Raw genomic sequence first — 12,516 nt, forward strand, 5'->3', positions numbered from 1 at the left:
TTGCCAAAAATCCATAAACTAGGGAAACTAGCAAAGTCAAAAACTACAAAACAGAACACTAGAAAAAAAAAGAAAAAGAAAAAAAACACTAGAAAACAGTGAACACGCGAGGGAACAAAGATGCAAGGTTTGTTTCGGAGACGTGGAAGGTCAAGTGGACTCTCTTGGTCCTGGGGAGACGTAACTGAACAGCCACAGGATTAATGATTTTTGAGATGGGGAAAGGATCAACAAACCTGGGCGCCAGCTCATAACTTTCCAAACGGAGAGGCAGGGCCTGTGTGGAGAGCCAAACCCTCTGTCCCACATGATAATGCTGGAGTGTAGCGCTTGTTGATCTCGCTCTTGTAGTGTTTGGAAGCTCGGAGAAGAGCTGTCTGGGCCCTTCTCAAAGTGAGGTCCCAGGGCCCAAGAGGATGGTACAGCAACCTCCCTGTCTTGCTCCAGAAACGATGGTGGTTGGTAGCCATAGACACATTGAAAGGGAGACAGATCCATGGTGTTAACAGGAAGAGAAATGTTTGCATGTTCAATCCATACCAACTGTCAACTCCACAGGGAAATTCTGGGAAACTAAACATTTGAGGTCAGTCTCCAGCTCCTGTTTGTAATGCTCCGTCTGGCCGTTGGACTGAAGATGAAACCCAGAGAAGAGTCTAGCTGTGGCACCAATCAGTTTACTTCTTCTAGAACCAAGAAGCAAACTGAGGACCCCTATTGGAGACAACATCCTGGGGTAGGTCATGTAGACGAAAAACATGAGACAACATGACCTCTGCTGTCTCCTTAGCAGAAGGGAGTTTGGGCACAGGGACAAAGTGTACCATCTTGGAAAAGCAATCTATTATGAGAATAACAGCATTACCTCAAGAGGGGGGCAAACCAATGACAAAGTCCAAAAATACAGAATGTAGGACCAGGGTCATCGTGGCACCAGGAGAGGATGACGCAATCCATATGGTTGTTTTTATGAAGTCTTATTCTGAGCACAAACAGGATAGGCTGAGACAAATTTCCCCACATCTTCCACTAAAGAAGGCCACCAAAACCGCTGCTTCTCTGCTGGAGACAACTTTCTGGAAAAGAAAGCACATGGGTGAAACTTGTTGTCTTTGGGGAAGCGTTGTGAAAGCACCGCCCCCATCCCCACATCCGACGTGTCAACCTCGACGATGAATTTAAGCTTGAGGTCTGAGACTGATGGTCGAACTCACCCCTGAATGGTATCTGAGCCTGGATGAGTGACCCCACTGCAGCACTCCTGGACAGAGCTTGACCGGGATGAAGAGGAGGTTCTGAGGCGTCAGGTTTTAACTGGTGGGAGAAGGCATCTGATTTAGTGTTCTTGGAGGCGAGGCGATAAGACAGGGTGAAGTTAAAACAGTTGAAAAACAGAACCCACCTGGCTCAGCATGAGTTCAACCTCCTGGCTGTTTTCATGCCCTCCAGATTCTTATGGTCAGTCCACCCTAGGAATGGCAATCCAGCCCCCTCCAGCCAGTGTCTCCATTCCTCCAGTGCCAACTTGACAGCCAACAACTCCCAGTTACCTACATCGTAGTTCCTCTCTGCTGGAGACAACTTTCTGGAAAAGAAAGCACATGGTTGAACCTTGTTGTCTTTGGGGAAGCGTTGTGAAAGCACTGCCCCCAACCCCACATCGGACGTGTCAACCTTGACGATGAACTGAAGCTTGAGGTCTGGCATGGTGAGGATGGGTGAGGAGGTGAACTGGTGTTTCAAGGTATTGAAGGCCTCTTCAGCTTGAGTGTTCCAAAGAAACTTAGAACTAGGAGATGTGAGGGCATGTTAAGGGGCTGCTATGAAACTCTAATTCCTAATGAAGCTTCTGTGGAAATTAGGAAACCCCAAACATCTCTGTAATTGCATGCAGTCAGTGGGTATCAGCCAGGCAACGACAGCACTAACCATGGCAGGTCCCATTTGGATATTTCCAGGTGACACGATGAATCCCAAGTAGAAGATGATGCTGGTGAAATTCACACTTCTCCGTCTTGACAAACAGCAGGTTCTCCAACAGCTGCTGAAGAGTCTGCTGTATATGCTGCACATACTCCTCATATTTCTTAGAAAAATAAATATGAATTTCATCCAGATAGACAAACAAAAAGGAGTTAAGCTTTTCGCAAAGACTGTCATTCACTAGGGACTCAAAGACTGCTGGGGCATTAGTACATCCAAAAGGCATCACCAGGTATTCATAATGGCCACAAGGGATGTTGAAGGCCAATGCGATCGAGAGAATATGCATTTTGGAAATCCAGTTTAGTTAAAATGGTGGCTCCTTGCAACAAATCAAAGGCAGAAGAGGTGTAGAGTTGGCCTTTGGGAGGAGAAACCCGAGGGAGGAGGTTGATGGCACAGTTGTATGGTCTATTAGGTGGCAGGGATGCAGCACGGGCCTTGTTGAAAACCTTCAAATTCAGGTAAGCAGAGGGAGTGCCAGACAGATCAGGGAACTCTGAGGAGGAGTCAACATGCTTGGGGAGAACAGTGGGAGAGGCGGATAGGACTCAAGATGAGGGGCATAAGTTACTCCCCTCCAGGATGGTGCCAGTAGACCAGTAAATATACGGGTTATGCTTTTGTTAGCCACAGGGAAACAAGGATGAGAGGAAGTTCAGATGAGAGAGGGTCTAGTTGCAGCTTGAGCTGGCAAGTGAGGCCTTAATGCATGAAGCTTTCAGAAGCTCCAGAGTCCACAGCCACCTCCAGGGAAACCGAAGGAGAAACCGAGCATGGGTTAACACTTGTTGAAGAAGAGGACATTCGGCTCATCAGTAAACCTCTTTTCACTCATGAGTCCAGCCCTTTACTGGCCACACTGCTAGGAAATGTCCTAGGAGACCATAGTAGATACAGGTTCCCTCCCTAAGGCGGTGCTGTCGCTCCTCAGGAGAAAGTCAAGTGAAGCCCACCTGCATTGGTTCCACCTTTCCCCCAGTAGGCGCTGTACCTTGCTCATAGGAGCCCACCACAGGACTGGAATGACGTTTGGTCTGAGGCCAGGAAGAGGCCTGCCCCAAGTTGACTGGAGGTCTCCTTTCGGTTCAACGCCTCTTTTCCTTTGTTTCAAAGAGACGATTATCTATCTTGATAGCTAGTGAAGCCAGTGAGTCAAAGTCTGTGGGTAAGTCTATTAACACTTGATCTGTAATTTCATCAGAGAGACTGTGCAGGAATGTGTTGGACAGGGATTAAGTGTTTCATTTATTGTCATCAGCCAAAGTCTGAAAATGAATGGCACGGTCTGCCACTCGACGGTTTCCCTGTTAAAGAGCCACCAAGCCTGGGCCTGCCTCAGAACCAGGTGTACAGTGTCCAAACACTCTCTTAAAGCCTCTGAAAAAGCTTTCAAGGACTGGAGATTGTTTGTCCCACTTCGCCATGGCCCATTCCCGTGCCCTCCCAGTGAGGTTGGTGATCATGAAGGCAACACGGGAATGTTCTGTGGGAAATGATGACGGCAACTAACCAAATGTCAGGAGGCAGAGAGACAAAAAGGGGAGGCAGGTCTCATGATCACCATAATACCTTTCAATGGGTGGAGCATGTGGTTCATGGTGAGGAACAAGCTAAAACCAGCTGTGTCTGGGCCGTGAGCACATGGAGCTGCTTCGTCATGGTAGTTCAGAAGGCATCCTGGTGTATAATGGAGGTCCTCGACACCTCAGACCAGCTTGGTCAACGCCTGGTGGTGGTCTTGCAGCCGCTGCTCTTGAGAACAGATAGCGCCGGATTGTACTGTAATAACTCTGGTAGGAACAAAGACTCAGATGCATAGAAACTCACTGGAGTGAGTTTTAGTGTAAAAAAACCAGTCTTTACTGACAATGCAAAAGGTCATACACAGGTAGGCAGTCCAGGGCAAACAAGGCAGACAGGGAGTTGGCAAAAATCCATAAACCAGGGAAAATAGCAAAGTCGAAAACCACAAAAGAAAACACTAGAAAAAAAATACAAGAAAGCAGTAAACACATGAGGGAACAAAGACAATCTGGCCAGAAGGCATGGGAAACAGAGAAGTATATATACACAGGGATGACTATGAGGTATATCAAGTGCAAGTGAGTAATTGGCAACAGGTGTGGCTGATGAAGGGCAGGAAACACACAATGACAGGAGAGGGCAAGAGAGGTAAGTACTACAAAATAAAACAGGAAATATGCATGACACAAGACAGGATGTTACAGATGGGGTTCGAATACTTGCTGAATAAACTGTAGTTGGTATTTATGGCTGTTCAGTTTGCATTGTATTAAACTGTATTCCTTTTTTTTTTAGTAGCTTTAGTAGGCTGCAGAATATGAAATTAGAATTCAGACTGGACTGTACAGCAGTAAATACATCACTAGACTAGACACTGGAAACCCGAGCAGAAAATGAAGCAATACAACATCATCCTGCTAAATAATCTAAGACTAGCTTCCTGTTGGGATCTGCCCACAATGTATGCTGTAAAACATGACTGTTATCTTTACTGGACTCACTTAGGTCCTGGATCCACTCTGCTGATCTGCATTTGAACTTCTTTTGTCTGAGCTTTTCAGCCATACCTTCACATTTTTTAATTAAATTTGTTATCCATGTAAAGCGACCCAGCAACAGTCCCCTTCCTACTGCCTTAGTATTTAAATAATGATAAAGATAGGAACACATAAGCAGGTGGGGAGAGCCATGGGACCAAACTGAACATAGTAAGCTGGGGAGCGACACAGATGTGAGGGAGATGACAGCCAGACAGAACCACAGTGGGTGACAGGATGCTCGATTGGGCTGTTCACCACAACACAGCACTAGCAGTCTCTCTCCCTCTTGCTCTCTGTCTCTCTGTGATGTTTTAATTTTTTTCGTATTGAGCCGCTGGTCCAATTTGTGTAGTGGCCTACTGGGAAAAGTCCCGGTTCTCCCGCTGGCTACTCCACCATTTATGCTTGGATGTTATAGGCACGACTGATTGGATAGTATTCATTTTTTGTTGTCAAAGAACCAACACGGTATCAACAGATACATTTTTCTGACAGTATATTTTTTGAAAATAAATATAGTAAGTGTCTTTCAGGCCACAGTGAACGTGTGTGTGGTGTCTTATTCCTTTATCCTCAAGCAACTATGTCTCTTGACAGTTACAATTGCAGCCTGTGACAAACTCTCCACAGTGACTGTGAAACACTTCCAGTAATGCTGACTGTACCATGTCTTCTCTCGTTGGACCCCCCAACTCTGCCATCACTGTCTATACACTCCCATACCTTCCAAGCATGCTCCAATCTTATTGGCCCTGACAGCTTGAAGGTTCCTCAACTAGAGACAAACGGTGTTGCAGTTAACTATAGTGTTAACATTCTTAGCACTACCTTTGTGTACCGTGTGTGTAGGTTTGTGTTTGTAGGTTGGTGTGTGTGTGTGTGCATGTATGTGTTTGGTTGCTGTTCTATGCTGAAATGCAGCTGAAATATGGCTCATTTATCAGCAGTGACATGCAGCCACCAATCTGTCCCTGCTGGGTGTGTGTGTGGATATGTGCGTATATGTGTGTGAATGTGTAGTTCACGCATGCATTTGCACACTCACTTGATCTTACAGTGAAGGTCCATGAGAATACTAAAATGCTTTTAAGTGAAATCTAACTGTTCTCTTCTCATTCTGTATATCATCTGGATCTCATTTACTTTCTTGATTTATGCATTTTCTCAGATTTCAAAGCTTATTGGGAGCACAGGGTGGGGTACTTAAGACTTTTTAAGTTTTACGTTTCATGCTGTGTGAAGTGTGGTGTCAAAGAAAGACAGTCCTAGAGTCAGTGAGAGAGGTTTCACTCTCAGTTCCCTGCAGTCGTACCACCCACCACTACAAAAGCATTTGGGTTGAGCTGAGTGCAGTTAGAAAACTCTATGTCTCAACTAACTATCTCCCAACCGTAAAACCTTCAAAGTAGAATGGCACACAAGGGACTGGTGGCTAAAATATACATAAGTTAAATTATAAAATGGGGGTTTGAATTTTAGATTTCACTGTCTGCATCACATTGCATTCCAAAGTCAAATTTAGCCCACAGCTCTGTTTTTATCCCATAGCCATTTTAACAATTACCTAAACCCAGATTACTGAACAAACTGAATGAAGATATACTCACTTTTTAAAATTGTATTAGTGATGGACAATAAGCATTTTGTGTCTTCCTTATAGGGGCAATGTGCAAGAATTGGCCAAATTTCGTATTCATATTACCAAAAAGTTGGGGTGTCCACCTCTATCGTAAGAAACAAGGAAATGCACTCTTTGGTACCTCTGCCCCCTTTCCCTTCCCCTGAGACATAGTTTGACTGGCAATTGGGCATAATGGGACAAATCCCCCACACCAGTGGGCCGGTGGACCGCTAAAAATTCCAAAAGTTTTTACCGGCCCTCTCTGTGTACTTGTCATTTGGGGTGCATATGAGAGTGTGCTGCGTGCGTGTTCCGGAACTGGGCTCACTGGTCACTCACAACCAGGTTTCAGTCCTAACCTAACGTTAACTTGAATAAATCTAACCTCAGCATAGGGCAGTTGTTGACATGTTGCCAAACCTGCATGGATTGGGGAATCATGTTTTCCACCTTATGATTATATAATTGATGGGTTGTTGTCTTCGGTTACTGTTAAAATAACAATGACAATTTCACACCCAATCTGCCCATTCAGAGAGACATGGAAGATGTAATGGTGGTGTAATGGAGTAGAGGACAAGCCACAAGATGTTGACGAACGTGAGGGAGAGGGAAAGCAGCTAGAGCAGCAGCAGCAATAGCTGAGGTTGAGAAAAGGAATGAGGAATGTTGCAGAGACAGGATGTGTGCAACACAGGTTTATAGCCTGCTCGTAGTTTTTATTTCTTCATGCTGGACTGAGGACGGACCGGATGCTACAGTGACTGACTATCGCCTCATGAGATACAAAGTGATATTAGGAGATGGGACGGGCTGGGGCTAGTTGCTTAGCACACTAACTTCAGTAGATATCTCAGCAACACAATACATATATATCTTTGACATATATTGCCCATTTAACTGATTATGATTCAAAATACAGCATGTCTCATGAGCTACAATGAATTCTACAGCAGCCAAGAACCATGGTCGAATTAACCTTTTAGAGCGCTCTAATATTAATACAAATATTAGTTGTATCACTAAACAGGTACCTGTAGGATTTCATAATCTTGTGATTAGAGCCATTAAATTCAATTTAAAATCAGGAATTAATCTCAGCAGCCTATCTATCTTGTAACTATAGGACATCCACTCAAAAAAAACTCCTCCAACTTATAAGTATCAACCACTTTCTAAATTGCCAAAACTGAACCTAAAACAAGTCATTTGGTTTAAGGGACTTTCTGGCAGTATTGCACATATCATGAAGCATTAAGACACAGTTCAAGACAAAGATGTTTACACAACTTTCAACATCTGTACAGGTGGCTATTGAGGAATGCCCACCAACAGGGAAGTCTTGGGTATACTATATATTGTTGGGTACACAGATAGATAAATTCACAAGGTAGAAACAGAATAATGAGTAACAGGATCATGAGTAAAAAAGATATTTACCACATTTTAATGGTGTAGTAGAACATTCAATATATTTGTCTTCCCTGAACAACATGAGTGGGGTAGACCCAGACCACATTGGAGAGACTACATGTCTCATCTGGCCTGGAAACATCTGGGAGTCCCCCAGAAAGAGCTGGAAAGTATTGCTGGGGAGAGGGATGTATGGACTTCCTTGCTTAACCTGCTGCCACCGTGACCTGACTCCAGATAAGCAGTAGAAAATGGATGGATAGATATTCTTGTTTTGCATGGGGATGGACTTTATAGAATTAATGTGAACAAACATGCAACTGGCATGATGGTGGGTGCTAGGAAGGAGGAAGTAAGTGTAGATTTGCCAGACTATAAGAAAGCAACAATCTCCAAAATGTACTATGAGGAATGACAGCATAATAGGCCTCTTCATAATATTCACTACTTGGGAGGAGGTCACAGTGTGTTGCACTTTAATGCTAATGCAGGGTGCCACTCCTGTCCATGATAAACAACTGAAGATGTTTGCAGTGGACTGATGAGTGAATCTTGGTTCCAACTGCACCACCATAGCACATTCAGGGTGTGACATAAACATCATGAGGCAAGGACCAACCATGCTTGCTTAGAATGGTACAGGCTATTCAGAACTGAATGAAGTCCCATAAATGGAAAGGCTTATGATCGCATATTATAGAGATGATACATGTGTGACCTGATCCACTTTCTTAAGACTGTGTTTTAATACATTTATCATTTAATTATCATTTCAAGAAATCAGTTTAGTATACCACAAAACACTGTGAATGAGACAATTTTATTTTGCTTTTTTTTAAATAAGCTGATTTAAACACTTGTGTGTTTGCATGTTTGCACTGAATATTTTCTACCCCTTATTGTGCAGGGAAAAAGAAAACTCTTGGAAAATTATATTAGCCATCAGACCATCAGTCAAGTCCCCCTAACCTTTTTAACCTTCACTGATGCAACTTCTTATTTGATGAAAATACAGCGAAACACTGTACATTCCGCATGGTTCATGAAGATGAGGTTAGTTGTGACATGCTCTATTAGATTGCACTGGATTATACAGGGGAACCCCATAAACAGGTATTTCAGTGTATATATAAAGTGTAGACTCACAGTTACTGTGTTGGCTGTGAGAGCGGGGGAGTTGCTGTCATTTCCTGGCTGTTCGCTGTGTGTGTGCGTCGGCGTGTACAGTGTCAGGGTGTGCTCAGCCACCGTGCTTGGTCCCGTGTAGTCGGCCGCTGGGTGGGTATGGGGAGTGGTGTACTCAGCAGGGATCCCATTCTGTGGTGGAGGGGGGTACTGGGCCGGTGGGAAGTGTTGGGCCATGGCTTCAGGAAGAGCTGAGGCCTCTTGGTTACCCTGCATAGACAGATATAGATAAAGAAAGGAAAAGAGGAAAACCAACAGGTTAAAAAGGGTTTATTTCTCGACTGGTTTACTTGTCTGAGTCATGGTAAAGCTTGTCAAATCTATATAAAGTGTTAAATTATGATGCAGACTGATAAGACTATTACCTGGTGTGTTTTTTCAAATCTCAGCCTCACTTTGTTAGGTTAATATTGGCTTTGATAGACAGACAGTGAGGCCAATGATTCACACCATTTGATCGCTGAGGCAGCTGTTTTACCATCAAGACACAAAACTTCCCACTGAAAATTCTAAATTTTTAAAATATATTTAATCTATTTTAACCTCAGGGACAACCAAGAAAAGCAATGCATAGGCCTTCACACATTTTTATGTGAATAATGGCAGATCTACCCAAAGCGTGGTTTCTGAAATGGTCAAACCATTCCATCAAAACCAGCAAGCAGAATTTAATTGGCCTTAACTGGGCTTAAGGCCACAGTATCCCTCAAACTGAGAGCTTGTCAGATCGTCTAACAGTGTCTGACACACCCTTTCTCATGGTAGAATCAGATGGCTGAATCCACCATGGCCTGGTGTGAAGTGGTGTGAAAAAGGCAAGTTTGGTACTTCTATCTCAAAATCTCTTTTCCCACTCTTCACACAACTACTTCTGTCACTTTTCATGTGTATAACTGAGTGCATCACTTGAATGCCTTCAAAGAGTGACTGTCTGAAAGTGTGCACTCATATCCACATTTGTATTATTCATTGTGTCACATTTCTCTCTATGATGGAAAGGTTTTTTTTGCCCCAACGTGGAGCTTTTTGGATCATATATAAACACTTTTGGCCACCTGTACACATGGTCAGGCAACACTGTACAATCTGGTTTGTTTGAAGTATACTAAGATCTTTAGGAGGTACCTATCCCACTGAAGGAAGTGGGATTTCTAGCAGCCTGACAGAAAGGTTTGCTGAAATTGTATTACTCCGGAAACAAAAATCCCCTTGCATATTGTATAGAGTAAAGACGATGTGGAAATAAATGGATGGTAAACGGACTGCATTTATATAGCGCTTTTCTAGTCTTATCGACCAACCAAAGCACTTTACGAAATCGCCACATTCACCCATTCACACACACATTCATACAGCGCTCTTTTTCTATACATATGGTGCTTTTTACACACACACACACACACACACACACACACACACACACACACACACACACACACACACACACAAACACACACACACTGACACACCGATGACACATCGGGGGCAGTTTGGGGTTCAGTATCTTAAATAGGAGGACAGAGTAAGAACAAAGTAAAGCAATATTCCCAACAGGGGATTCCTGATCGCTGGATGATTACAGTGCATACCACATAACCTTAGTGTCCCCAGTTCAATTCCAACTAAGGACCCTTGTTGCATGCCATAACCCCCTCTCTATGCCCTCATTCCCTGTTTGCATCTGCTCGGTCTGCCATTAAATAAAGGCAAAAATGCCAAAACAAAAAAAACCCTTTAAATCTTTGGAGATTATGAATAATTAATCTGAATCTGCTCCTTTTCAAATTAAAGTTATAGTTCCCTTCATTTGACAATTTAATGACAAGACGAGGTCTTTATATTGGAGGATGGTAGGGGACATGATTGGCAGATCCACAGAGATGTTTTACGGTGGGACATGAGCCAGACTGGAGCAGTGACAGGAAAAGAAGAAGGGGGAGGAGGTGAGAGAGAGTGACTCAGTTAATCCATGCATCTTCATTGAGTTAGAATAACAGCCACGGTCTGGTTATAAAATTCTAACAGTGACGAGACTGGGAGATGACACAGGAAGTCATCAAACTACCTGTCTGTCCCTTAATTAACACCACAAGAGATGATAAAATCAAATAAAAATACAACATGTGGCCTCGTGTGTGATTGAAAGAGAGTGAAAGTGTACCCTTTATACATAGCAAGAGGAGAATATTGACTTTATTTTACAGCGGAAGGCTCTTTGATCATGACATAAAACATCTCACCAACACTGAAATTTCTCTGTGGAAAGATGTTCACCAAACACACAGACACTCACACAGGGAATGAGAAATACGGAACCAAAGGAAAGTGCTGCAAATGACATCCTTTATAAGAGATGAGAAAGATCAATTAACTGATACTTTTCTGATGACAAGCTCTGTTTTGAAATCCATGTTTCTAATAAAAGTTGGCATTTTCCGTCTCATCTCCACTGTTCTCCATTTATTCCTCACTTGCTTCATTTGCTGGGATTTTCTTTGTCTTCCTTTCTAATGTGAGTATCATGCTCTTTCACTCCTGTCCAGGCTCATTATAATTTACATGCCTGTCAGATGCCTGTTTCCTCCAACCGATTATGAATCCATGTGACATACTAGCACCCCACTTTTCTTCCACACTGCTCCAAAACTTGATGGAAAATGGCTTAAAAATGTATAAATCAATCACAGCAACTTTTTGAGGTGGGACGAGGCTCTGACCTCAGCTGTTTCCAAAGGTTTCTCCGATCAATAGCGGTATTGAAGTTGGCTATTCTTATGCATAGAGATTGATGGTGTTGAGCATAACAAAGCAGTTTTCCAATGTCTCACGGACTGTAGCCATGTCGTTCTTGGCAGAGTCCTTGTTGACTCCCCAGGCACAAAAGCGTTTTGCACAATTTAGGGTTTACTCACTTCACGTACAAATGAAGAGAAAATAAATCTCCAGCAGCAAACGAGTCAAGTCACTAATGATGAGAGAGGACTTTGGCGTGCTAACAAACAGCTGAAGTGAACAATCTACTCACCCAGTACAAATGTACATATACACACATACACATTTTGATAGTAGTTTTCAAAATTCAGTGGCAGTTTCAGGTAGTTATGTAGTACTTAATGTCCTTCCTCTTAGCTCACGTAGTGTAAACTTGTATGATCTTTTAAATCACCTCATACAAATCACTCGCTTTCAGGTGACAATATCTGAATATTTGTGGTATTACTAATTTTTAGCTCTTTTCCTTCTTAGGTCTTGTCTATGTATTGGTTCTGATTACACTGTATTCACCGTAGCCATTGATAAGATCGGAGATCACAGTGACATTGCTGCAACAATGTCAGACAAGCCAAGAAACAGGACCAACGTAGGTTAAAAAATAAGCAGATAATCAAACTGTTTTATATACATGATGATCCAGGAGTGGTCAACACAGAGTGACTGACACAAGATTAATAGAGAGCCGAAGTCCTGACATCACTTCCTGCCTCCTATGTTTCTGTAACTCAATACAATCTCCCACTGAGGGTTTCTTTCACAGTTTTTGTTCCTGGGGTTTAATAACCATATTATAACATTAATGAGTATCTACTACAGACACTGATAGTCGAAATGTAACCCTCTGTGATTTAAGAGTTATAAAGTGTATTAAGTTATAAAATTGATTTATTATTAGTATTTATTTATATTTTCACTGTTCATGCTTGACCTTGGAAACACCCCATAATCCTGAGCACTCTTAGCACTTCTTAA

General features: G+C 42.8%; 1 protein-coding gene and 1 long non-coding RNA gene across 5 annotated transcripts in view; both read right to left on the minus strand.

Moving 5' to 3' along the window:
• The window catches only part of rbfox3a (RNA binding fox-1 homolog 3a), an 86,181-nt gene extending 77,220 nt beyond the window's left edge, over positions 1-8,961 (minus strand). The window contains exon 1 of one of the 2 annotated variants that reach the window (XM_040134843.1): positions 8,731-8,961. In XM_040134843.1, coding sequence (XP_039990777.1) covers positions 8,731-8,946 — 216 coding nt within the window. In that variant the 5' untranslated portion in view covers positions 8,947-8,961. The remainder of the gene's footprint in view (positions 1-8,730) is intronic. The other variant, XM_040134842.1, reaches the window with a different exon arrangement.
• LOC120794129 lies at positions 65-4,007 on the minus strand. Of its 3 annotated transcripts, none has more exons than XR_005708095.1 (4): positions 3,556-4,007; positions 1,403-1,585; positions 1,215-1,314; positions 65-1,076 (listed from the first exon to the last, which is right to left on the minus strand). It is a non-coding gene; the product is annotated as an uncharacterized LOC120794129 (long non-coding RNA). The 3 variants fall into 3 exon arrangements; XR_005708097.1 differs by lacking the exon at positions 3,556-4,007 and adding an exon at positions 1,930-3,298; XR_005708096.1 differs by lacking the exon at positions 3,556-4,007 and adding an exon at positions 1,675-3,298.
• Positions 8,962-12,516: the final 3,555 nt, after the last annotated feature.

The sequence above is a fragment of the Xiphias gladius genome, chromosome 9, assembly GCF_016859285.1.
Source record: "Xiphias gladius isolate SHS-SW01 ecotype Sanya breed wild chromosome 9, ASM1685928v1, whole genome shotgun sequence".
In the NCBI taxonomy this organism is placed as follows: domain Eukaryota; kingdom Metazoa; phylum Chordata; class Actinopteri; order Istiophoriformes; family Xiphiidae; genus Xiphias; species Xiphias gladius.